At 32.3% G+C, this 25,200-nt stretch overlaps 1 protein-coding gene across 4 annotated transcripts in view; it reads right to left on the bottom strand.

The window, feature by feature from the left end:
- Positions 1-25,200, bottom strand: part of LOC123536238 (paired box protein Pax-6-like) — a 55,707-nt gene that overhangs the window by 3,084 nt on the left and 27,423 nt on the right. For 3 of the 4 annotated variants that reach the window (XM_045319231.2, XM_045319230.2, XM_045319229.2), the window contains exons 3-10: positions 22,275-22,343; positions 16,362-16,708; positions 7,861-8,068; positions 4,181-4,330; positions 2,093-2,175; positions 1,564-1,736; positions 1,191-1,291; positions 663-794 (exon numbers count right to left, since the gene is read on the bottom strand). In XM_045319231.2, coding sequence (XP_045175166.2) covers positions 663-794; positions 1,191-1,291; positions 1,564-1,736; positions 2,093-2,175; positions 4,181-4,330; positions 7,861-8,068; positions 16,362-16,708; positions 22,275-22,343 — 1,263 coding nt within the window. Of the gene's footprint in view, positions 1-662; positions 795-1,190; positions 1,292-1,563; positions 1,737-2,092; positions 2,176-4,180; positions 4,331-7,860; positions 8,069-16,361; positions 16,709-22,274; positions 22,381-25,200 lie in introns of those variants that run through there. The other variant, XM_045319232.2, reaches the window with a different exon arrangement.

Genomic DNA, 25,200 nt, shown 5'->3' with positions numbered 1-25,200 from the left:
GTAAAATGCAAAGTTGAGTTATTGACCCTTTGCACTGCATGTCATATCATGACAGTGAACTAGTGTGTGAAGTTTAAATCCTTTCCCATTAGTGGATACTGAGATACCAGCTTACATACAAAAACTTAACCAAACATTTCTATGCTGAAAAAGGGGCATAATTTTGTAAAAAAGCAAATTAAAGTTATGGGACCTGCTTTGTGCATGTCAGATCATGACAGTGAACAAGTGTGTGAAGTTTCAATCCATTCCCATTAGTGAGTACTGAGATACCAGCTTACATACAAAACCTTAACCAAAAAATTCTAAGTCAAAAAAGGGGCATAATTTTGTAAAAAGCAAAACAGAGTTATGGAACCTGTGCAATGTAAGTCAGTTTATCACAGTGAATAAGTGTGTGAAGTTTCAATCCATTCCCATAAGTGGTTGCTGAGATACCAGCTTACATACAAAAACTTAACCAAATCGGGACGCGGACGCGGACGCCGACGCCGACGCGGACGCATGGGCGAGTCCAATAGCTCTACTATTCTATGAATAGTCGAGCTAAAAATGCTTTAGCACGTTTTTATCTAAGTAAAAGATAACATGCAAATAAACAGAAACCTTCAAAGTATGCGATACTATGTAAATTTGTTGTTTCAGAACTCAAGGATATTTACCAGTAGGAGACGCACCATTATGCGTATTATGGGTCACATGACTTGGAATACTACTGGCCGCTGCTACAGCGCTGCACGAAGATCTCGAGTAGGCACTGAGAGAAAGGGGATCATAACTTCTTCCTGAGTAATCTGCATAAGTATGGGTAAGTTTAAGTAAATGATCATTATGCTGGTTTAGAAGTCGAAAACACATACCATAATAATATTAACTGTTCGGCACATCAATTCCAAAGTTAGTGTTTAAGATAAACCATAATACCAAAAGATCATCACTTAAATTGTCAATTTGTAAAATTATTATAAACACTCTAGGCTGGATTGACAACAAAAAGAAATGTTGGCAAGATGTTTTTCAGTTTAAAACAGGAACTATATATAAGTCAAAAAAGAGACAAATGGTCACTGCACACTATGACTTTTTGGACAATTCATATTATGGAATTGTATAGCTTTCATATAAAACTAATATATCATGCCTATTTTTTGCAGATATGGCAGGAGCATAACGGATAAATGATCTCTTACCTGGAATCATACATGAATATGGAGAACTAGAGGACTGAAGACATGACGGATTCGATGGCATATTGTTGTTCAGGGAGTAGTTCTGCACACTTGGCATTGCACTGAAAACAACAGGTATTTCACTTATCATCTCAGCGTTCGATATAATCTTATAAAAGTTTGCATTATTTTCAGAAATATTATTAATAACATTTCTATAACAGAATATAGCTTAAATAATTTATGTCTCAAGTCGGCGCAGTTGTTCTCATTTTATAAAATTTGAAGTGTAATATGAAATATTGAAACTTGAAATGTAGATGCGCGTGACATTTTAAAGACTATCTTAAAATAATAATTCTGGAAACAATAAACTAATACTATTATCAATTACCTATATTGATCTGGTGAACCCATTTGTGAAATTGTCTGTAAAGATGGATACATGCTATTTGGAAAACCGGTGTTTAGCGGATGAATACGTGATGATCCATTTCCAGGATCTCTCCGTTGGTTTCGTAGTTTCTCCTCCCGACGCCATTTTGCTCGACGATTTGAAAACCAAACCTGAGTTAAAAAACAACAAACACTATTTTTCTGTTCTCCATCAAATAGCTTAAAACAAAGTTAAAACATGTGTTACTGAAATACAAATGACAGAAAAATGAATTCGTTTAATCGCTGAGGATTTGTCTTCCAAAAATATAGTTAAGAAAAACGTACGCATACTGCATTTATAATTAAACGATGAAGCTAAAGTAATTATTATTTTTTTGAAATAATTTAAGGCATCAGATGCCTATTTATTCTTCATATACTTGCATTCATGTTGGAATATTAAAAACAAATTGCGTAACATTAAGTTAAGGTATGTTCATAATTCATAAACACATTCATGCGATAGTATTTAAGTGAACACTTACTTGTATTCTAGCTTCTGGAAGGTCTATTTTCTGCGCTAGCCGTTCTCTCGCAAACACGTCAGGATAATGCGTTCGCTCAAATTCTGGAAGATGAACATTAATAATAAAAGTAAAATTGCACAAAAATTTATTTATGGAGTAGTATTACGAAGGAGAACGTGAGAACCTTACGCTGCACGTTGTAATGATCTAGCAAAATGAATAAATTATAATAAATTACGACTGCAATGGAACAGCCCTACGTCATAAACAATCTATTTCTGAAAATAGGAAAAGATATTTCTGAAAAACAAATTCAATTCCCTCGGGTAAACTTTTGAATATTTTTGTTGTTGTTTTTGCAATCCGTAATCATAAATATTTTGCAGTAAGCACAAAAAACAACAAAAAACAAACAAAAAAAAAACACCACCAACAACAACAACAACAACAAATCTACAAAAATATTGGTGGAAAGTGATCAATAATAATAATAATAATAATAATAATAAATATTCATGATAATAATAAAGTATTGAATGATGAGTATGTTAGTTTTTACCTAATGTAAATAGATAATAATTAAAAAAAAATTAACAGCTGATAATAATAAAAAAATCCTTTCTTTTAATATCTATACAGGCATGAAGAAAATAAAATACATTTGCTAAACATGCTGATAAATAAAATTATCCTTTCTTTTAATACTACACAGGCACTGTGAAGGAAGAAGTAAAAAGTTTAAAAAACACATCATTCTTTATCATTTCTACTGAAATTATTTTACTTACAAAATATTGTAAGCACGCAGATCAGAAATAAATAGACACTCTCAGTATAAATAGAATGTGTAACTTAAGTAGTCCATGAACTCTTTGTCCAACTGTGCAACTGGCGTTATAATCTGATCGTTCTATTGTTAGGTTAGGGTCACCTTTCATGTTTTCCAATTCCGTAAATTTCTCTGACCCATAACGCACCAGTATAGGTTGTATCATTAATATACCGATTGGCGACAATCGCCCAATGGTAAACTAAGTCGTTCAGGTGTATCTATTCCACTGACAGCGTCTTTAGGCGGATTCACCGATATGTCTTTAGAAACTTTGACGTCATTAATTACTGTTTGATTTATGACATTGCGAGGTGCACCGTTTGAGAAGAACTAAAGAGCATAGAGTTTCGGATGGATAAGCCATATCAATCGAATTTTTCTTATCATGTAACAACTTGTCTTTATTCCTCATTACTATCAGAAAAAAATGTTTTAGATAGTGTCTTTAGAAGTTGATCAAATGATAAAATCTGTTTAGTAATAAATTCTTTGTTTCATTGATGTAAATAAAATGCAGATGAAACAAGATGTCCTGTAACATGACTATTTCAGACAGTATATGAGCCGCGCCATGAGAAAACCAACCTAGTGCCTTTGCAACCAGCATGGATCCAGACCAGCCAGCGCATCCGCGCAGACTTGTCAGGATCCATGCTGTTCGCTAACAGTTTCTCTAATTGCAGTAGGCTTTAAAAGCTAACAGTATGGATCCTGACCAGACTGCGCGGATGCGCAGGCTAGTCTGGATCCATGCTGGTCGCAAACGCACTATGTTGTTTTCCCCATGGCGCTGCTCATATGTACTATTTCAACCATAGCGAACATTGGAAGTTGTTTACGCACTGAGATGAATTAATTAAACGTGTCATCCTAAAATAAGTTATATCAAGTTAATTTTAGTGATTATATTGTATAATAAATTGTTGAGAGGATTATAATAATGAAAACAAGAATAATAGTAATAAATGAATATTGAAAATAATAATAACAACATTATTAAAACAACTAAAAGCTATTTTTCAACACCATTTATACACCAAAGTACTCCAGATTCTAGAAAGTGTATGTTCAGAGTAAAACATATTTAAGAAACGAAGACAAATATCAAACAGGGAATGCCAGGTACCAAAGAAGTCACAACTATGAAAAATGCGAGTCAAACAGGAATAAGTAATTTTCAAATCTATGAACGGTTTGACTGACTATTCAAGGGACTAGATCTATTCTACATTTTTGTATGTGAAATTATGACAAATGTATTTAAGATGTTTTACCTTTTTCTAGAGCTTCTATTTGCGATGCTGTAAACGATGTTCTGTTTCTCTGTAATTTTCTCTTCAGGCGCATGCGCATTTGTTCATCATTTTCCGACCCCTTGGCACCATCACTATGATTACTGTCGGAACTGGAGTTTCCGTCATTATCTGAATTAAAGCAGAAATTTGGTTTTTGTACTGTGGTTTGCATTAAAGTCGGCATTGACTGATCTGATATTTTTTGTATTTCGTTATTTTTGTGTCATTTGACAGGCTTCTTGGATTTTTATTTCTGGTGAATTATATGTTGAAAAATAGAGCTATATGATGTATTACAAACAAGATCTGTTAATAATTTTAGTGAGCCTATGGCGTCATTCTGTGTCATTCTTATTAAAACGTTCAATCGTCTAACAGTTTATTATCGATACATATTTCATAGTGTAGTTGACTTGACTCACTCCAGTTTCATTAAACCTTGTATATTTCATTTTATACTGAAATTTGAATAATGCAATATATTTTGCATTTTCACGTAAAAGCGGAACTTAATGTTTACCCAGCTTTAGTATACATTGTTCAAATACAATGCTTATATTTAGTCTTTATTTAATAGAACTTTAAAACTTGTTTCCAGCTTGACCGAGAATACTTTATACCTGCAATAGTATGTTAACTATAGGACTTGATACGCCAAAATTTACCAGACAAGAAAACATCCAAGATTATCTGTTGTTGCCCGTATGTTCAAATATAATGCTTTATTTCAGTATGAGTAGTGGCATTCCACTGAGTCAGTTCTTACTGAAAATCCTTCCTCGTCAATTATCTCAAAATCCATACAAAAACTTCTAATTTCAGAATTTAGCGTCTTATACTAACGTCATTCATGAACAGTTCAACCAGTTCCTATTTTATCTGATGCTTGATTTAATTACATTTTTATTAATTCGTTGAGCAATGAATAACTGAAACTTTAACCTGTTAACTTCACTTTGGAAACTGAATACTAATCACCTCATCAACTGTCGTTCTGTTTTGTAATTTAAAAATAAAATAAACTTCCTGTATTTCAGAGACCTGTGCTTCAAACCCTCGAAGAGTCTGTAGAGGGCATATTTTATTGCTCCTACCTGAATTACAGAGCAGTATTTCAGAGATCAGTTATGTTACGGTACTGTAACAAGATATGGTAATGCCTTATAATCTGGAACAAATTGAAGGGTATAGTTTCCTTGGCGTTGTGTTTACAAATTTTAATATGATCGTCATCAAAACGCGCGCGCATTTTGTTGTCAATGATTATAGATTGTGCGCGTGCTTAATCCTCTAAAGGCACTAAGATTTATTGATGATGTGTTCTAACGTTACAGTTTACAATTAAACATTTTGATTTCCTTTCATTCATCGTTCCACATGGCTTTAACATGGATTAAAAACTGACTTTTATTTTTTACACTGTCAAGATTTATTTGTTCAACTGATTATTTGTTAGTTTGATCTAATGATGCTAATTCAAACTTGGGTGTTATCTATATATTTTGAATTATTTAGACTCCTTTCACTCACTACTATTTCAATTTTCAACTTTTATTTTAGTGGTATGCTTATATATAAATCTAGATATCACATTTTACTTGAGAACGTAATTGCTAACAAATATTCTACATTAATTTTAAGCAAATTACAGCATGTGTGTTTAGTGAAATTCCACTGCCTCGTGGCTCCTCTTTGACATTGTTCCCACATGAACCAGAGAGTTCATAGCGTGTATCGCAATTTCATGTTTTGTCCACTGAAAAGTTGCCTTTGTAATTTCAAAATAATAATTTTGTAATGTCCCGTATAAATTAATGTAATAATGGGGGTTATATTAGAAAACTCGATTTAATGATGACCTGTATTGTTTGTGCGTTGGCCACGGAGAATAAGTCTAACCATTAAATGTTCCCGCTAGACTGGCCAGCAAAGGTCAGCTAGGGACACCTAACCTTTGTAAGCAATACATAACACCAACACTTGAAAATAATGGTATTAACTCACGTACTTTTGTATGAAATCGCTAAAAGGTCCACGTGATGACCCATATTCCCTTTTGATTTTTTAGATTTACGAGCTATTGCTTGAAATGGACACTCAAACTTTATGTCCTTAATGAGATCTTACAGCTGTGCTTTCACATAGCTTTTATATTACATACCCCTTTTGGACATGCGCCTTTCACAGGCACATAAAGCTGTATTCGGCCAACAAATTATACACTTTCCCTCTTAAAATCCATGTTTTAAACTTTATTCTGCTAGTTCTAGTATGATAAAAGAAAAAACAATTTTGTCCTTTTCAGTAATGCTTCTCTGCTACAGCTTAAAAAATCATACTTTATTTCTTCATCTTACCGTAAGTTTTTTTTTCATGTCTTCATTTTAGACAGCTCTGACCTACCTCTGTGGTATTTTATTGGAAGTGATTGTTATTAGTACTGCTTTGTAACATATTTTCTCTCCCCGTCCGATTTAATTCTAATTTTTATGGAACAAAACTAAAGCTAAATCATTCTTATGAAACGGAACCATTACCAAAGCGGGGCATTTTAAAACTTAATCTAGAAAAGTTTCATGTAAATAGCGCTCTCCTTTATAATAAAAGACGAATACGGCCCCGCTTGATGATGTGCTTACAGAAAAGGATTAGCTGAAGACCTGAAAAGACGTACAGACATTCTGACGACACTGCTACAATTACGTGAAAACTTTCCATTCCGAAAACGTATTCATCTTTTTCATCAGTTAAGTTCTGAAGTGCAGCCGCTTTTCCGTAATCTGTTTAATTTTCAATGCGACAAATTTTAATTGAGTCTACAATGGGGAATGATAGCGGAGTATTTCTTGTTATTACACTATTTGGAGTGCTCGGGATGCATTAGTTACATTGTATAAGCCGTAAACGTTTGCCTTGACGCTGCCGTCAGTGAAAGATATTGCAATCTTGAGTGGTAATAATAAGGATTTATTTACAATTGATTTGGATAAAGAGATTGTTTAGCATACGAATTGGCGGCATTACATTATGTTATTTAACAAGTAGCAACGACTGGGCAAAAATATTCCCTTTGATGAATCAATTTAAAGTCCCGGGGTTATGATACATTTAGTGAAATACTGTTTCTTTTTATCAACATGGTACAAATAGTTTAAGGGTTTTGTAGAAAAAAGGCTCATTTTAAATTAAAAAAGAAACTACACGTTCTTCGATGAGGGTGCAGTTTTGTTTATTTTATTAGATATAACATATATGTTACAGCAACAAAGCTGAGGTGATACGTCTAATTCCAGGTAAATGTAATGTTGAAAACAAGTGGAAAGCACGTATTCTGAGGATGCAGCCCGACAAACAACAGTTTGCATATTGTTGAAAAGTATATAAATATGAATAGGAAACATAAAACATACGAGGCTTTAAAAACTCGAAAAGGAATACAGTGGGACACCGCCTTGGAACGGTTCAGTGGTAAAGCACCTCTTGGGAGTCAAAATTGCGTTAGAAATGCGCATAAAACCTCATTCTAAACTCCCATTGTGTTTCAAAGCTACAGGGCCTTGTAAGCTTAAACTTAATTTGTAATGTAAACTACTGCTCAAATAGAAAAAAAGATCCAAGTAGTGTAAATAGATTTATGACTCTAAATAAAATCAACTTACGTTTCTTTTCTGTATCAAGATGACTTGTTGGTGGTTGATGATAAGAACTTGTCCCAATACTGTGCATGCCCATGTTAGGGTACCACGGATTGGGCCTTGCCCATGCTTGACCATTGAGAAGACCTAGTTTGTCGTACATGCTGCCTTGACCTATTACCTTTTGGTTTTCCGTAGCGAGATTACGTAATACTCTATTTATAGAAGACACCTGGAATGAAAAACAGTATTTGTTATTATTTTAAATAATGTTTAAACACACTTTACAAAAGCGTAATCCTCTTTGGCTTACATTCGTTATAAATTATACAGAGTCTGAAATTTAATACAGTTCATGCTTAGGTTTGTTTATGTATACAGGAAAGCTAAAATATCTCAATTATTTTAGGAAGATGTTCTAGGGTTAGATTTGATGGATTTTACTGGACTGTCTTAGAATTTAGCATTATGTTGCGTGTAATGCTTTATAAAATGGGTCCTTTTTAAACTTTAATTATCTATAAAATATTTTCTCGTATGATATTAAAAAGAATTATTCATGTATTTTATACGTATAAAGAAATTTAAGTTAATGAAATTATATAAAAGGCTTTTCACATTTTCCCCAGGAGAATATGCTCAGGACTACGTAATTCAGAGGGTGATGTTGTTCAATTTCAATAATGTTGTAAATGTCACAAGAAATCTTTTTAACAAATGTTCCATTTATTTGTGACAGTCTCTTAGGACTTTTCTGCTTATTTCTGCCATTTACTGGTACAACCCTCTGAGGAATGGGGTGCTCTTATTGTTTCAAATGAATTATATACTCCCCTACATCTAAATTCTTGTAAAAGCTCCAACGACTGATTTTAGAAATGGACCTTGCTGAGTAAGACAAGATGTCTTGGAGTTTGAATTCAATTTGTATGATCAAATGTTCAATGTTGAGATAAAAAAAACTGCGAAATGGTAACATTAATTTTAATTGGTAGACCGAAAAAAAAACAACGTCCGCCATTTTAACAAAGCCTATGTATTTTTAGCTTCAATATATTCCATGTCTTTACAAAATGCGTATGCTAACTGAAATGGTCATTAGGACCGTAGGTGAAATGTGTATAATCACGCTAAAGAAGCATATGTTTAAAAAAATAAAAATTTCCGTTTATACTTCAGCTAATAAAACTTTTCTCACAAGTTCAAGTTTATTTCAAAGTGAAAATAAGACTTTGATGAATGAAACTTTAATTGAACTACTTTTTAAAATATACGGCAAGGCAAATAGTTACATCAAGAAACATATGTCCAATATGCTTGTTGGAATAGAACTAAACAAGTAAAAACATAATTCCGATTCCAAGTAATCAGTTCCATTTAGTTTTGAACTATGCAAAGTAACCGATATGATTAAAGCATTAAGTGTTTTTGTACACATTTGAAAGAGAACAAAATAATAAAAAGCACCGACATACGGGCAAAAATGTAAAATTGATAATCGTTAGGGATTGGATATTGAAAATGAAAATTATGTCTTAATTACCCCAGAGCTGGGGTCAACAATTCTTTTCTCTCATCAGGCCCTTTTTAGAGTTAGAGATTCTAGATAAGGGATAAGCGACATCAGATGTCAATATTAGAGCGATTCCAGCTCGAGCTGCCCCTAAGAAATTCACTGAGGCGTTCTAATTCTTGTTTTTCAAGAACTTCGGCAGATGGGTGATTTGGTAATTAGTGTTACAGTTTGAGAGAAACAAGACGCTAAATTTTGAAGCAAAAAAAAAAAAAACGGCAAAACTCATTAGTTGTTTTTGTTTACTGAAAACAAATCCTGCATATCAGTCTCTACAGACAATGTTTTGCTCCAATGTAAGCTAAGTGCTATATCATATTATATTTTTTTTCAAGAGGTTTACAACGAAACGAAAATTGTATTCTTACTGGATTGAGTTACAAAAGAAATTATAAAAAAAAACAATGGTTGCAGTTGAGAGAGCAAAGACAAACAATTCCTTTTTGTACTTGAAGTTTTGTTTGATAACACAAATTATATTAATCAATGAACATTTCAAACTTTCATTTGTCTTTTCATTACCCTAAAAAACGTTACCGTCTCTTTTTCCGTTTAAACAGATACAGTCGTATATGTAAAAAATGTTCCTTTACTACATCAACTATTAGTTCTTCAGATACACTAAAATAATGAATACTATTTTGTATTTCTTTTTAATTTTGCTACATTATTCGTTTGATACACTCAGTACTTCGTTCCTTTTTTGTCCAGAAGAAATTATTTTTCCTCTTGCATAGCAGAAGCACGAGCAATATCTTTATAACTAAATAACCTTACAGCATGCGGTAAAGCCATGTTTGCTTTAGCAGGATCAGTGCGTGTATTTCTGTTTGTCAACTCTTCATATTGTTTGCTTTACAATTTGTAGATTGAATGTTAGGAGTGCTAAAACATCCTCCAATCTTAGTAATGAGTTAATCATCTCCCATTTTCGTCTCGGTTCTCCCCCCAAAAATGGAGGCCAAAGTCAAATTCCGCCATATGGTGGGATATTGAAGTACTACTCAAGTATGGTCACTTGTTTTGAACAATTGCTGTTATAGCGGAATGAGCCAAAGCCTTTAGCCGTTGTATTCTCAAGTGCCTGACTTCGGAACCCTCAGCCGATCGTAAACGGTAGCCGGCATAGAAACTATTGGAAACGGAGCTTTCCAATAAATTCTGTCGTAGCCAATTCAGTTTGCTCAATGAAAGGTAAAAATGTCTTTAATTCAGACATTCGTCGTCATAGAGAACATGAAGAATTTCTAAAGGGCAATGTTGGAACGTACAAGTAATTTGACGGTGACATGGAAAAAACTTCATTTAATTAATTTTTCCCATATACCGGTAAATGAGTCGAACGATTAAGGACATACGTCCCACATTTGTATGTCTGTCAAATAAAACCACATATTTTGAATAAATTCGAAAGTTTCTGGCGTCTTTGTTTTGTGAGGTTGTATTTTAGGGAGAACGTTTTCTATTGAACTACAATACATATTATATTAGAAACATATTTTATATGATTAGTATATATGAACATGTTTAATGAAAGCGGTATCGCAAAAGAGTTGTTTTTTTGTTTTTTTTTTAAGTAGAGTTGTTTGTTTTGTTTTTTTAAGTACCGTTAACATCAAAGGTTAAAAAACTATTTTACGCTTTAACATACTTATATCGGTCATATTGTTTTCCGGTTTCTATACAAATAATTCTGGCGTCCGACCAAATGGTAACATGATCTCAGGAATTTACTACGAGAAAATATAAAACAATTTGTAAGCGTATTAGTGAAATAACTATATGAATACATGACATTCGCAAAAGTAAATAAAAGTTAATTAGAATCAAATAAACTGATTCTAATGCTTTTAAATCAATAAATATGTTTATTTACAAGAATGATTAATATGAAATTACGTTTTTTCGCCACGGCTTTTAAGAGTTGTTTATCTTAACTTCTATGTCATTAGGTATTTCAGTTAACTTTAAAAACAAACGATGAAATGATACTGTGCTTAAAACGCCAATATGCTAATCAAAACTACTTATTTGATCGAATCTACATTTCAAAGGCTTTTTAAGCTTAGTGAAAATTATTATATTTAGTAATTATTGATAAAAGCAGTTTTTCAAACTTGTAATGAATCACATTATTAGCTGTACAACTATTTTTTATTATATATTAAACAACGATTTATTTTCATTAAAGTAAGCGAGTGTACTTAAACTATGTGTTGTTTTTTTTTTACAGAACAGGTTCCGGTAGATATTATATATCTTTTAGACCAGAACATAACAGAAATGTTTGTTGCAGCTAATGAAAAATACGATATACCGAGGAAAGCATTGTAAGAAAGGTTAATGATGGAAAATGCTAGACGAAGCTTGAAGCCAAAAGGCTCCAAGTCAAAAACTCGTATCCAACGCCAGTCTCCTAATATTTTCGTTTGATATATACGGACATTAGTCAATTACGTTTAAAATTTAAAAATAGCTAAATCATTTTAAGGTTTGGTTCGAATGAGCTACACGTCTTTTAATTACATTTATTTTTGTGTATGGATGCCATGGTACACGTTCAATCTACACACGTTATTTGTTTTGGTCATACAGATATATTGCAGTACATGTGCTTTCTGATGCTTTATCTATACTTAAACGATACAATAATCATGCTTACAAACAATTAACTAACCACTGGACAGAATCACAAGTTGTCATGCTTAAGCCCAATACTAAAACAAGGGAAGCTCCAGATCGCCTTGGTAATTAATGGGCACCTGAATGACACGCTGGTTCTCTGCAATATTTTCTAAGAATACCCTCATTCTTATAGAACCAGCCCACTGAAGAGGATGATTTAATTTATTAAATTTTCTTCTTCACTGCTTTTGCCGTTAGAAATTGGCAAAAAGATGAGATTTTGGCTCAGAGATATTTGTCAGACAAGACAGTTATGTTCTCAATTATGGAATTATGGAAATCATTAGTCTGTCAGGCTGAATATAAACAATTTCATATGTCTTAACTCGCAGCAAACACATTGGGAAGAAATTTCAGGAAATAATATGGATCTAAAAAGTACGAGATAGGAAAAATGTCACATGACTGTGCTTAGATTTATAATGCAACAAAATGCATAAACAAGCTTGATTACTTGTAGTTATGTTCTATGCTTCTTAAAGATTTTCTCACATGTTTCCCTTGAACAACTTTGAACTTAATCACACTCAGGGAAAAAAACTCTTTGATTATAAATCCTCAAGAAATACTCTCAGCGAAATTAGAATAACAAAATGCTAAAGAAAACAGAAATGGTATGCTTACAGAAATGATATGCTGAAAGCAGTAAACAAGTCTTGTTTTAGTTATAAGGAACTAAAATGTTTGTGGTTGTTTCTGTGCACGTTTTTCGCGCATGTTTTGGACAAGAATGCTTTCTTTTGTTGTTTTTTTTTCCGATAAAGTAGTGTTGAAAACACCTGTACGAAGCTATAAGAAAAGCTGTTGATTTCAATTTTCCATATACAGTTTTACTGCGTTTGTCTTATTCTTTTCTCCGACAGACAGACATAATTCAGTTGGAATAGCACAAAAATTTATATCACCACCTGCAATATTCTAATAATTCTATGAAATATGATTTTCTGCACGTCTGGAAAAAAATGATTAGAATTATCCTTATTTGCATAGTTCATAGGATTTTCATTTTTTCTGCTAGCATTTCCAATCCCTATAAGAGTTTTATATTGCATTTGGCAGCAAGGTAGTCATTTTATTTTGTACTAACAAAAGGGTCCTGCAAAAAGTTGTATCACTAATAGTATTCCGTAGCTTTATCCCTGGTATATTTTGAAAGCTTTCTCTTGTTTTCAATTCCCAATGACACCATTTGTTTTGTGTAAACTGACTTTCAAATGACCGAGATATAAAAGTTTGAAATGTAAGAAGTCATATACAGCGACCATTTTACAAGTCACCTTGTGACATAGATGAAAAGACTGACATGCGTGGCTGTATAAAATGCTGCAAACTAGGCTTTGTATAGATATTTGATGAACTGTGTGATATATATGGACATCAGTTCATTTCTATGCTCAGGGTATTTCGGTGGACTGAACTTTTTAAAACTGGGGAATTTCGGTCAAAGATGACTCCCACATTGGTAGATCTGAAACCTCTATTACCTAGTTATAGCATGCTGTGCAACATGATGCCCGGTTGTCGGTGAGAGATTATAAGATTCTTTCACTCGTTTCAGGTGCAGATGGGACTATCCGACTCCGTCGGTAACGAGGCTCTGCATTTCATGACTGAGTAAAATTGTTACAAAAATGTGTATTGGCAAAGGGGGATACTTTGAAGGTTTGCAATAAAACTCTTTTTGATAAAACGCTTCATTTCAGAAACGACTCTAATGACAAAACTTTTTTGCAGGACCCTGGTTTACCTGTCCATCTGAACCAATGATAATAGGTATTAAAATGTTTGACACAAAATAAAATATACAATGAGCTTTGCTTTTTCTTTCAGTTTTAAGTGAGTATAGGTGTCAATAACATTAATTTTGAATAAACTGTTTATCTGCTGACAACATGCTTGTATGAATGCATGTATTGCTTCATCAAATGTTAAACCATCTAGGTCCCAAATCCGAAAATGATCTCCCCGGAAGTTATTCGCTGAAACTACATTAATTTCACAGAAAGAAATGCAATTATAATGGTATATTTCCTGGTCGCCTATTTCAACGTAAGTTAGTATTTTTTTTAAACAAAGATGGTTTGTTCTTAAAACCGCAGCGGAAAGATCAAGTCAGTTTTGTAATATCTAGAATGAAAAACGTAACGTCGAATCACTTGCTATATTTTTAACCGTATAGTATGTATATCTGAAACTTCATCAACCAATGTTATAAGTTTGCTAAACTCTCCACATGGCTGTTTATAATGAGAAAATAAATAAATTGTCTGTGAAGAAACAGAATGTGTGTGACAGAATGTTTATCGATGACACGTAATTACAATAAAACTACCTTAATACACATTATGTTGAATGTGTGGAAATTCAAAAAGATAAAAGCTTTGAAAGGTACACTTCTTATATATCCTGTTGTAATTAGGTCACGACCGGTATGTAAATTACTTCCAATTGCGCTACAGTACGTTTGGTGAACGTGTTCTTAACATTGCAAATCAACGATTGAAAACGTCGTTTGCATAGGGAAACTAAGCCATTTACACATCTCAATGTAGCCATTTTCTCACCAAATGCGATAAATATAATATCCCTTACGACTTCATACATTCCCCTATTGATATTTATGCTCTTTGATGTTTTAGCGATATTGTGTCGAACGGCGCAGATGCCGTGCCGTATATTGAAGGAAGAAAGGATGGCTCTATAGGGCGCCCAGCATTAGATGGAGGAGTTAGAAATCCACGCTGTTAAACCTTTATAGCAATGGAAAGAGTTTTCAATGGCCGCTACTGTGAGTAAACTGATTAGTAAATGGTTTGTCATCACCCCCTTTTTCTAGTCTGAATTAATTGATTTTAAAATATCGATGATTTATTTTTCCAGTAGTAACACTTCAAATTGCCTTCGTTATCTGAAACAGAAAGTACAAGGTACACGTCTGAGGAAGCTTACGTTCTATGGAATATTTAAAGATATACAATGGGCGTCTTTTACTAAAATAGTATAATTTTCGATACTAACTTTAAATGTAGGATTTGGGAAATTACCAATAAATATTTCATTAAATTAGTTTATTTTTCGATACTAAATCTAAAAGTAGAGATCCTCATTAAATGAATTTGACTTGACTAAATATATATACTAACGTTGTTGGGTTTTAACAAAAAAGTAGTCACAATAACATGTCATGTATTTGTCATTTGTTAAAAAAGCTTCCAATTCTTTAGTGGTAGTACACATTTAGACTGTGTTTACATATGCAAATATTACGTGTGTACTGTTGATTTTTTCGGCACGAAAGTTAATGCTACATGTATGTTCACATAGATACAATGGAGGAAATGATTATATTTTCAAATATGGATTTTGGTCATATATATCCTTAAAGCATGTAGAACATAATTTGTATACAATTAGTTTGGAAAATGCACTCAGATTTTTGATTGTCTATAATCATTCGTTATTTAAGTTACGATGTAATAGATGCTGCATCTCGACATCTTCAAAATATCTATATAAGGTTTTAAGTTCAGGGTGCTGGGAATTTGTTTCATTATCCCTCTTAGGCAATCTCACCTCGAGCTTACCTTTTTATACTTGGTGTATTTTACTAAAGGCCGTGTGGCGGTCGGTAATATCAACTCGTATGTAAATTTGGGATCTTTACAACTCATACAATTCTATTTTATACCATGCTAGTTGCATGTGGGATATTGCATACTTCATTATCTCTCACGAACAAGCTCAAGCAAACCGAGTCTCGAGATTATATGTTTCTATTTTTTCGGTTCAAAGCAATCTTCTCAAAATAATGTAAACATGTGATGTAGGGAAACCTTTACAGGAAGCCGACGTCGTGTCAAGTAAATAATGACAATTTGACAGTGAACTAGTTGTTGATGTTTTCGTTTATGACAAAGTACCCTAAAATATTTATAACCAGCCACTTTATTATACTAGTATAACAAGTAGCCAATTTACAGAAACTGAAAAACGAAAATGACAGAATTCTAAACAACCTAGATATGATGAATTGCTAAAAATACAAATATACATATATAAATAATAATTGTATTGCCATTTTATCAGAAATAATGGGACATTATTCTGTAAATTTTATAGCGACAGATTTTTGGTCTAACTCTTAACTAATGTAAATACAACGGACATAATATCAAAATCGTGTCCTTTTTTCGCAGAAAGGACAGAAAGCGTAAAACATCGTTGTAGGCTTGGCCTCACACATATGTCAAATAAAATCAAAACTTACACTTGGAATATTTTCTTGATTACAGACACCATCCGCGAGCAGTCGATCTCGTATTTCCCATGCAAATATAGAGGGACACTCCCTTTTGTATTGCGCCACGTGTCTACAAACGTCTCCGGTAGCAACACGTGGTTTACTGCCACCTATTGCACGTGGTCTTATAGAACCGGTTTCATAATAGCGTCCAAGAATTTTACTAACACATCCATTGGATACTTGTAAAATTCTAGATATGTCACATGGTCTGGCACCGCTGTGTGCTAACTCTACTATTCTTTGTCTTGTTGAGTCCGGTAGAGGGCGTCCGTTTACAAACATTCCTCCTAATTGATTGATTCCGCTGTGACCTATGAAATAAACGTGAAACGTTTTTAACACACATGTATCTCAATTGTGAATTGTTTGATATCAAATTATGGTCCGCTGGTTTTGAAATTTTGATATTATAAAACATTCACATAAACAAATGTGCACAATAACCTGAATGATACACATAGAGGAATAGTGAATGTAGATATCAAATTCTTTTTAATTATTGTGGAATCGACGTTTTTTTATATATATATTTTACTTAATCTTAAACTGATCCTCGCGATTTTCAATAGTTGCTAACCAAATCTATGTATACTCGGTTAGGAAAACACACGAAATGCCACAAAATGTCATATTTCACTTTCTTAAAAAAATGTAATTCACTTTTACTAATGGCCAGGTAAGATAGTTATAGTTTCATGTTCAACTTATTGATCGGACAATATGTCACATGATTTCGCGACATCACATATACTTGTATTGTGACTATCATAGCAAGCAAGATCAGCCTCATTCTGTTACCTTGAACCAACTGATTAATTAAGTATAGATAAATCATGGATTTGTTATGGACAAATCTGGTTATTCATTTAAGAACAAATTCAAAACGTTTTATTCAAAGCCTTGCTTCAAATATTCGCAACTATTATAGACCATTCAGTCCAAAAACCATTTCGACTGTTTGTTTTTTTCACCAAGATAGAAACTCCGTATTAAATACACCATACATGCATACATTTCAAGTGGTCAGAGCGAAACTACTTTAAGTGCATGTAAATAAAAACTACATAGAGCAGCTTCGCTCTAGTCTCTCCACATGCCTGTTAAATCTCTGTCAAACATTTTAAAATCTTTCTTGCACTGATTGTATTAATTTAAAGAAGAAAGTGATGTAGCTACACTCGATAATTAGTTTAAGCATAATAACTTGTCCCTCTTTTCGTTGTTTTAAGGTTAATAACTTGTCCCTCTTTTCCTTGTTTTTAAGGTTAAAACAAAGAGTAATTATACATCTAGTTTTTTTCTGTTGGTAGTTTGGTAAAAAGATTTGGCCATAAATAAATACATTGTCGACATTACACAGTTCAGTCACGACATGCCATTTTCTAAAAAGACAAACATGAAAGACGCAGCAAAGGAAACATGGCCACCTTTGACCCTGCAATTTGGTCACGTGACACAGGACAGTGACGGTTAAATGTTGTTTATAACAAGAAATGTCTGACAGGTTAATCGTAAATCATTCATTAATATGCCCGAGGAATTGTCCACTACTCACAGTGGTAGCGTGCTGCATGCGAGCTGGAATTAATTCATTTATAAAAAGTGTGGAAGTCCATTTGCAGTATCTTTCTTTCATTCTGGTTGCTTTGTTGAATACATTTTTATAATAATATTTTGTCAAACTTGGTATTTCAGCTCTTCAGTATTAGAAACAAATGTTTTGCTGAATGCTTTTGTAAATGCACGAAAATGTTTATTTCAATTGGTATATGAAGTTGATTTAAGATGATGGAATATTAGTTTCAATCAAGTATCGGTAATTAAAGACAGCTATGTCGCCTACTACAAAATTTTTTTAACGTCTCTTTAAATGTTAATAACAAAAGTCCAGATTAAAAAGTAAAAACATCAGTTCAAGTTCATTTATAAAAACTCAAAATTAATTTACATGTTACCGTTCACAGAATGCTACACTTAATTCTAATGTACCCTTTTTTCTGGCGAGTTGATAATATGTCAAATAAAACGAGTGCTAAAATGCACTTTTTACTTTAAAAAGTAATTATATTCTCATTTCAAGCGTTGAACAGACAAAACGAATATTTGGCGCAACATATCATTTTAAACAGTTTATATACTTAAACAAATGGAAACCTTTGGTATTTTTGTATACTCAAAGAAGTTTACGTATCAGTATTATCCTAAAATGCAAATTATGTATCTTTTTTTATTTTAGTACGTTTTATTTTAAAACATCCATTATTGATACTGAACACAGAATACATAATAAAGTATATTATCATCAATACTCGTTTAATTCTTCCAAATGCAGAAAAAATTATTTTGTTACAAAAAGTTTAAAATTTGATATTACTTCTTATTTCTTTTCCATTTTATATTCTATTTCATCCACTATTGCATAACCAAATTTTGTTCAGATTGCAAAGTAAAAATTGCACGCTTTCACCCAAGTTTAATGATCCGTAGAGTCTTTTACCTATTTCTATGTCACAGCGCGTGCATTGAATCCCTTTTCTACGTCATTAACATCTATTTCCGTTTACCGTCAAGTAGCGTTCTTTGATACCTTGCCAATTAGTTTCAGGCAATATGAAAAATGTTTCCACATCGAGGTAGATTTCCGTTCAGACAGCGTAGACTGACAGAACGTTAAGAGAGATGCATTAAAATAGATCAGAAAACAGATTTAAGGCATGACAAGATAATGAAATAAGATCAATTGACACTCGTCTGTTTGCAAGATAAAGACTTAATACCATTATTGTTTAAGAGTACTTCAGCGTCTTTGAACCTTGTTTTACAAGGTCGGTGTGAGCCATTAGGCTTGCACTCTACAGCTTATGTCAAAAACTTTTTACATTTTGTAGTATTCCAAAATATTTTTATGAAAGAAACAAAATTAGTTCAGAATTTAAAATGTCAACTAAATGTGCTCTATTTATCTTGAAAGTTAATGTGTGCATACACATACACCTCTCTATTTCAATTTCAGATGAATATTTATCTTTACAATTGCAGCAGCTGTATGAACAATTATTAGATTTGTTTGTTTATATTTATATTACTTATATGCATTTGACGATGTAGCTATTGTACAAGTCAAAAATGTTTTGTCCTGCTCTTTTTCAAACACGGGCAATCCTTTATTTATTGTAACACTCCATTTCGCTTCCAAAACGGTGTTTATACTTCTTTGCTGTTTTCTCTCTTTTATACAAATCCTTTATAGATAGAAATGTTAAAAACAAGGAATGGATCCGAAAGATTCAAAAGGAATAGTAACTCTCCAAAAATGCAGGCTTACAAAAACAAAATAGCATGAATATAGATAACGACAAGAAACAATAAGAAATTATAGACAAAACAAACAAGTTATGTAACGCTCTGGGGCATCGCTTTGGAACAAAAAACCCCATTCTTTTAGTCCTGCAACTACATTCGCAGTCGAGATGAGGCTAAAATCACAACGATTACAAGTTTTTGATCCGTTAAATTCATATGAATTAGCAAATGACCAGTATGTGTCACTCGTTTTCGTTTTTCGTGCCGTTAAATAGAAATTAGGTTGTATGGGATGGCATGCCTGTTCTGCAGTTCCCAGTCTTGCTACATGTTTTGTCTGACGCACAATATTGTTAAACCCAACTAACTTGTGCCGTTAAACCTACGTAATTTAATTAATCTTTAAATTTACTTGCGGTGCATTCTTGTTTAACATATTAAAGTGAATAAACGTATACTATAAAACAGTGATGTCAAGCCAGACTTACGCAAACAACGTTGCTTGTGCAACAATACCGTTAACGCGTAATACTAACTCACTAAAATTATTATTTAAATACAGAAGACAACTCCCGAGCAATGCGTCTAGTATCATTTGGCGGAGATGTGAGCTATGATCCATCTCTAGAGCATAATTGATGATCCTTTTGAACAATGCAATCCATGTCAAACACAGACATCGTAACAACGGCAGATAGATCAACTATCCTTTCTCTTATTGATTCGTACTGTAATGTGGATTAATTTGTCGTTAGGTTTCAAGCTAAAGTTCCAATCGCCCGATTACACTTTGGAAATCGTTCGCGGCCATCTCCGTTCGCTATGATTGATAGTACAGTAATATTCTTGTCGACATTTCATTTTATTTGAAGAGGTATTATGATTATTTCAACGGAAGCTTTTTCTTGTCTTTCGGCAGACAGTTCCAAGAAAGATTTACAAAGATTAAAATTGTAGTTCTAATGCAGAATGTTGCCAAAGGTAAAAGAACTCCCTTTGAAATGCAGGCTAAAGTTAACTTACTGAATTTACTGTGTCTGTTGTTAGCTATTCCATGTTAACGTTCCGTTTTTTGGTTTAAAGAAAACCTTTTTTACAATTCATAACGTCCCATAAAAGCTTTATAGAAAGAAGAATAGATTTAGAGATTTCGTCGAAATCTCGATTTAGCTACAAATATACTTAAACTTCTGCGTCGTTTTACATGTCTGTGTATACTGACTTCATCAATCTTGTATTTAAACAACATATGTCACTAATGGAAGATAGTGAACTTTTTAACCAATTATCACTTCAATTATTGAAGTTATTAAGAACCATAAAATGGTATATGTGGACAGTCTAAAAAATGCTTTTATATTGAACAGTTATTATCCACAATGTATGGTATATGTCTGATTTCGTTCATTTGTGAGTGTTAACAATATATTTCAGAACAAAACTTCGTAAGTTTGTAAGGAAAGTAAAGAAATATTTTCAAATAGGGAGATAAAACAGACGAAGAATTAACCTAAAAATTAACTTGAACATGTTTTATTTTTTGAAAATGTCCCTAAAATATAATTTGTAAACAGATAACATATTTAAACACAATTCCTAAATGAGTCATACGTTTCTGGTAATTTATGGGTTGCTAGTTTCTTTCGTTTAACATCAAATTTTAATGTTGATCAATATAATATGTACAGTTCACAAGATAGACAATGTGTAGACCTACGTTTCTTCTTTATATTTACAATTATTGACGAATGAATGCGCTTGCTAAATTTCTAAAAACAATTAATTTATAACTAAAACAATTATTTCTATAAAGTTTGGGGTGTACATGCAATGTTTTGTATTCGACATCATAAAAAAATGATAACGTGGAAAAAAACGCAAAAATCTCAACAGAGTATTAAAATTAAATTTGTCAAGTGCAAGAATATAATGTCAAAAAAAAAAGAAGAAGCAAAAATGCATTCTCCACAAAAAAAAAGATATTAAAATTATTCGTTATTGCAAGCTGTAGATACTTAGTCTGTCTAGTTGCAATTAATGTGCTTTGTTGAATGTGTTCTTGATACCTCTGACACAATTTACAAATGCTTTCTTTGATATATTAACACTATTTTATGGAGTTTATTAGGGAACAGCATCCCTTTACATCATATTTATCATATTTAACCTACCATTAAAGATACATTTTTTCCTTTACCATTTTACACAACATTATGCGTAGCACTACAAATTCTTTTTTGTACAGATTTGCCAGCAGAAATTGTCCAAAATTATGATGCAGTATATATAACTTTTGTAATACCATGCATTCTTCGAGGTAAACCATTGCAAAAGCTTGAACATTAATTTTGTAATTATAGTTTAGTTTAAGAAATATTTGGTTTCCAACGTTCATTTAGCTTCTTACAGTAGACTCCGATTTCGAGTCTGCTATTATTTTGTCTGCCTTTTTCTTTGTCAAGAATCTTCTAAAAATTTGTAAAGAATGTGTTATGTTTCCTCTCTTAATAATATAAATAATTTACTCTGTATACTCTTTTTTTTGTTCAAACCATAACTGAAACTTAAGCATACCTCGTTTGGATCTTGCTTTCTTGCTTAGACTGTTTGATCCTCCGTTCTCGCCGCTAGATGAATCCTCCTCTGAAAGGTACAATGACATCATCTCTAAGGTTAATCTAACAGTTTTAACTAGTATAGGTATATTCGCATTCTCTATTGAAGCACGAAAATTAAAATGCATTATTTGTAGTTGTATTCTCATTTTTATCGTTACATCTAGTTATATTCCAATCCATGTTCGAACATCTTATTTAGATATCCTTATTCAGAGTCATGTTCATTTTTTATCGCAATTTTCTTATTAGAATTCGTTATTTATAGTTTCAGTCTCATTTTTATGGCTCAATTGTGTGGCTAAATCCCAGTCAGACATTGTTATCTATAGTTTTATTCTCATTGTTGTGGCTAAATCACTATTAGATGACGTTATTTGTAGCTTTGTCATTAATCTTGTGGCTAAACTCCGTGTAAATGACGTTATCTATAGTTATATTTTCAATTTTGATACTAAATCCCACTACAGTTATATTCATACTGTTGTGGCTAAATCCAAATTAGATGACGTTACACGACAATAAGATGACGTAATAAACTGTTATATCTATAATTTTGTAGCTAAATCCCAGTTAGATTTATGGCTAAATCCTTGCATTATCTATAATTTCTGATTACAGGCTCATATTCTAATTTTGTAGCTGCATCCTAAATAGATGGCGCTATTTACAGTTATATTCTAAATGACAGCATCTTATTCAAATGGCATAATCTATAGCTAAATTCTCATTTTTGTTACTACATCTAAAAAAAATGACTTGATAATCTATTTTTTGTGGCTGCACTCTCATAAAATGGCCTTATTTATGATTATACTGTTCGTTTCGTGATTGCTTACTAATTATAGTCTTGTTTCTTGTGGCTATGCCATTGTGATAGTTACATTCTCATGACTGTGGTTTAAATTTAAGTGTATTGCATTATATATTGCATTATATTCTCACTTTTATGTTGCTACATCCTGTTTTATTCAGTTGTACTTTTAGCTTAATGACATTGGCTTTGTCAAAATGCTCGTTGAGTTACACAAAACTTCAGGATGTGAATACTGGCCGTCCATTTTGGGATGGACTGTGCAGCAAATATTGAAATTTAAAGAATATGGTAAAGCGAAGAACTTAAGGTAAGGTTTTAGCAATTTACATTCCTGAACATATTTTTCAGAGTGTAACAATACTCATTTTTGTAAGAAGTTAACATACAGTCATTGATTCAAATTTGATATACTAGTACTTTAATATTTTTCAGGCATTTTACTAAGATATTTGAATTATTGCTTTTAATAAATATCTAAGTGACAACAAGGCCGTATTAATGGAGAACAGCGAAGGGAAAAATCTATGTTGGTTAACTATTAACATTAATGAATTTGGAAATTTTATTTCCAGTTCTTTTCTGAATTCTACTAGAGAGTTAAAATAGTAGATACATCATAAAAACTGCTTTAAAGTTTATTCAGAAGAAGTTTCTCATTTTCATCCTTATCATCTGAGTACCTAAATCAGAAAAAAGTAAATGCATTTGACATTTTTCAACAATAATACCTTGCAAAAAACAATTACATCTGCATTCAAAAATCTGATACGTCTGGGCATGTCATTCCAATTATCTCACTTGTAAGCATTTGATGAAATTTCATAAAATAAAAAATGGCTCCCTACATAACAAAATCCGCTCATGAATGTCAACAGTAAATTTCTTTTAGATAGAAACTGTACTTAATAAAATGTTACAAAGCGGTCAAATAATAGTATGCAATTAAAGACTTGTTGAAAATTGTCAGTAAAGTCAAAGACGGTTTGGTGATTTCTAAAGATCATATGGTTAGAAATAAAGAAGTTTGCCTGAAATTGCCTTTCAGATTGATATAGATTTTAAAACCAGTAATTTATCCACGGTTTTGAAATGCAATTTTCATCAGATAAAATTGTTTTGCAAATCGTTAAATTTTAAAATTTTCTCCCATGACCGTATGGATTTTTGTTCTGGTACGTTGTACGATATTTGGTTACAATGATACTGTTGTAAGAGAGTTGTAGTTCTTGCAAATCGAACCTTCTGCATTGAGTATATGGGATTTGTTCAAAATTTATTTTCGAACTCTTTTCAATATTTTTTTTATCTAAATTGAAACTAATCTACAATTAAAGCAAGCACAAGTAAATTGTTACTGTGGAATTTTGCTATTTCGTCTAAAAAGACTGAACAACAATGCAATCAAACGTTTATAAATGAGATCAATGTTAACATTCTTCATTTACATAAATGTAATCAACACATATGTCTGTATATTTCAACGCATTTTTGCCGAATGCATAAATGAAGTTTTCACTCGACCTATGTATGAGTTCATAGCTAAAGATGTGTGACGTAAATGATGAACGTCATAATTGATACTGAATATATGACGTTTTGTATGACGTAGGCAAAATACGTGTAATGTATACTGTGTCGAACTTCAAATAGAATCACTCTGTTTTCATGATAGCGCTAAAATGTTCCATTAACAGTGTAATGGATGCTGATGTATGTCATATTTATTCCTTGATAAATGTTGTTGTTAAAATAAGGAACATATATAATCTTTGAGATATTTTCAGCGCTAATTCTAAGAGAAGAAAGTGTTATAGAAGAAGACTTTTTACTCTCTTTGTTGAAAATGCCGTATAGTGTGAATGAGTATTGAGTGTTACTTATATTTAGGATATTTCCCCGAAATGCTTCTATTTGTAAATCCACTTCAAATTGTTTATGTTAATACAAAATTTTAATCGTAAACTTCAATGGAGTCTCAATCACATCCAATGCGTTATGCCGCTATTTACAAAACTATTGAATTATCAGCTAATACTGCTTCAGAAATCGTGTTTGAGCAGCACTTACA

This window comes from Mercenaria mercenaria, chromosome 17 (assembly GCF_021730395.1).
Source record: "Mercenaria mercenaria strain notata chromosome 17, MADL_Memer_1, whole genome shotgun sequence".
NCBI classification, from domain to species: domain Eukaryota; kingdom Metazoa; phylum Mollusca; class Bivalvia; order Venerida; family Veneridae; genus Mercenaria; species Mercenaria mercenaria.
The sequence above is the reverse complement of the archived record's forward strand: the minus strand, read 5'-3'. Positions and strand labels throughout refer to the sequence as shown.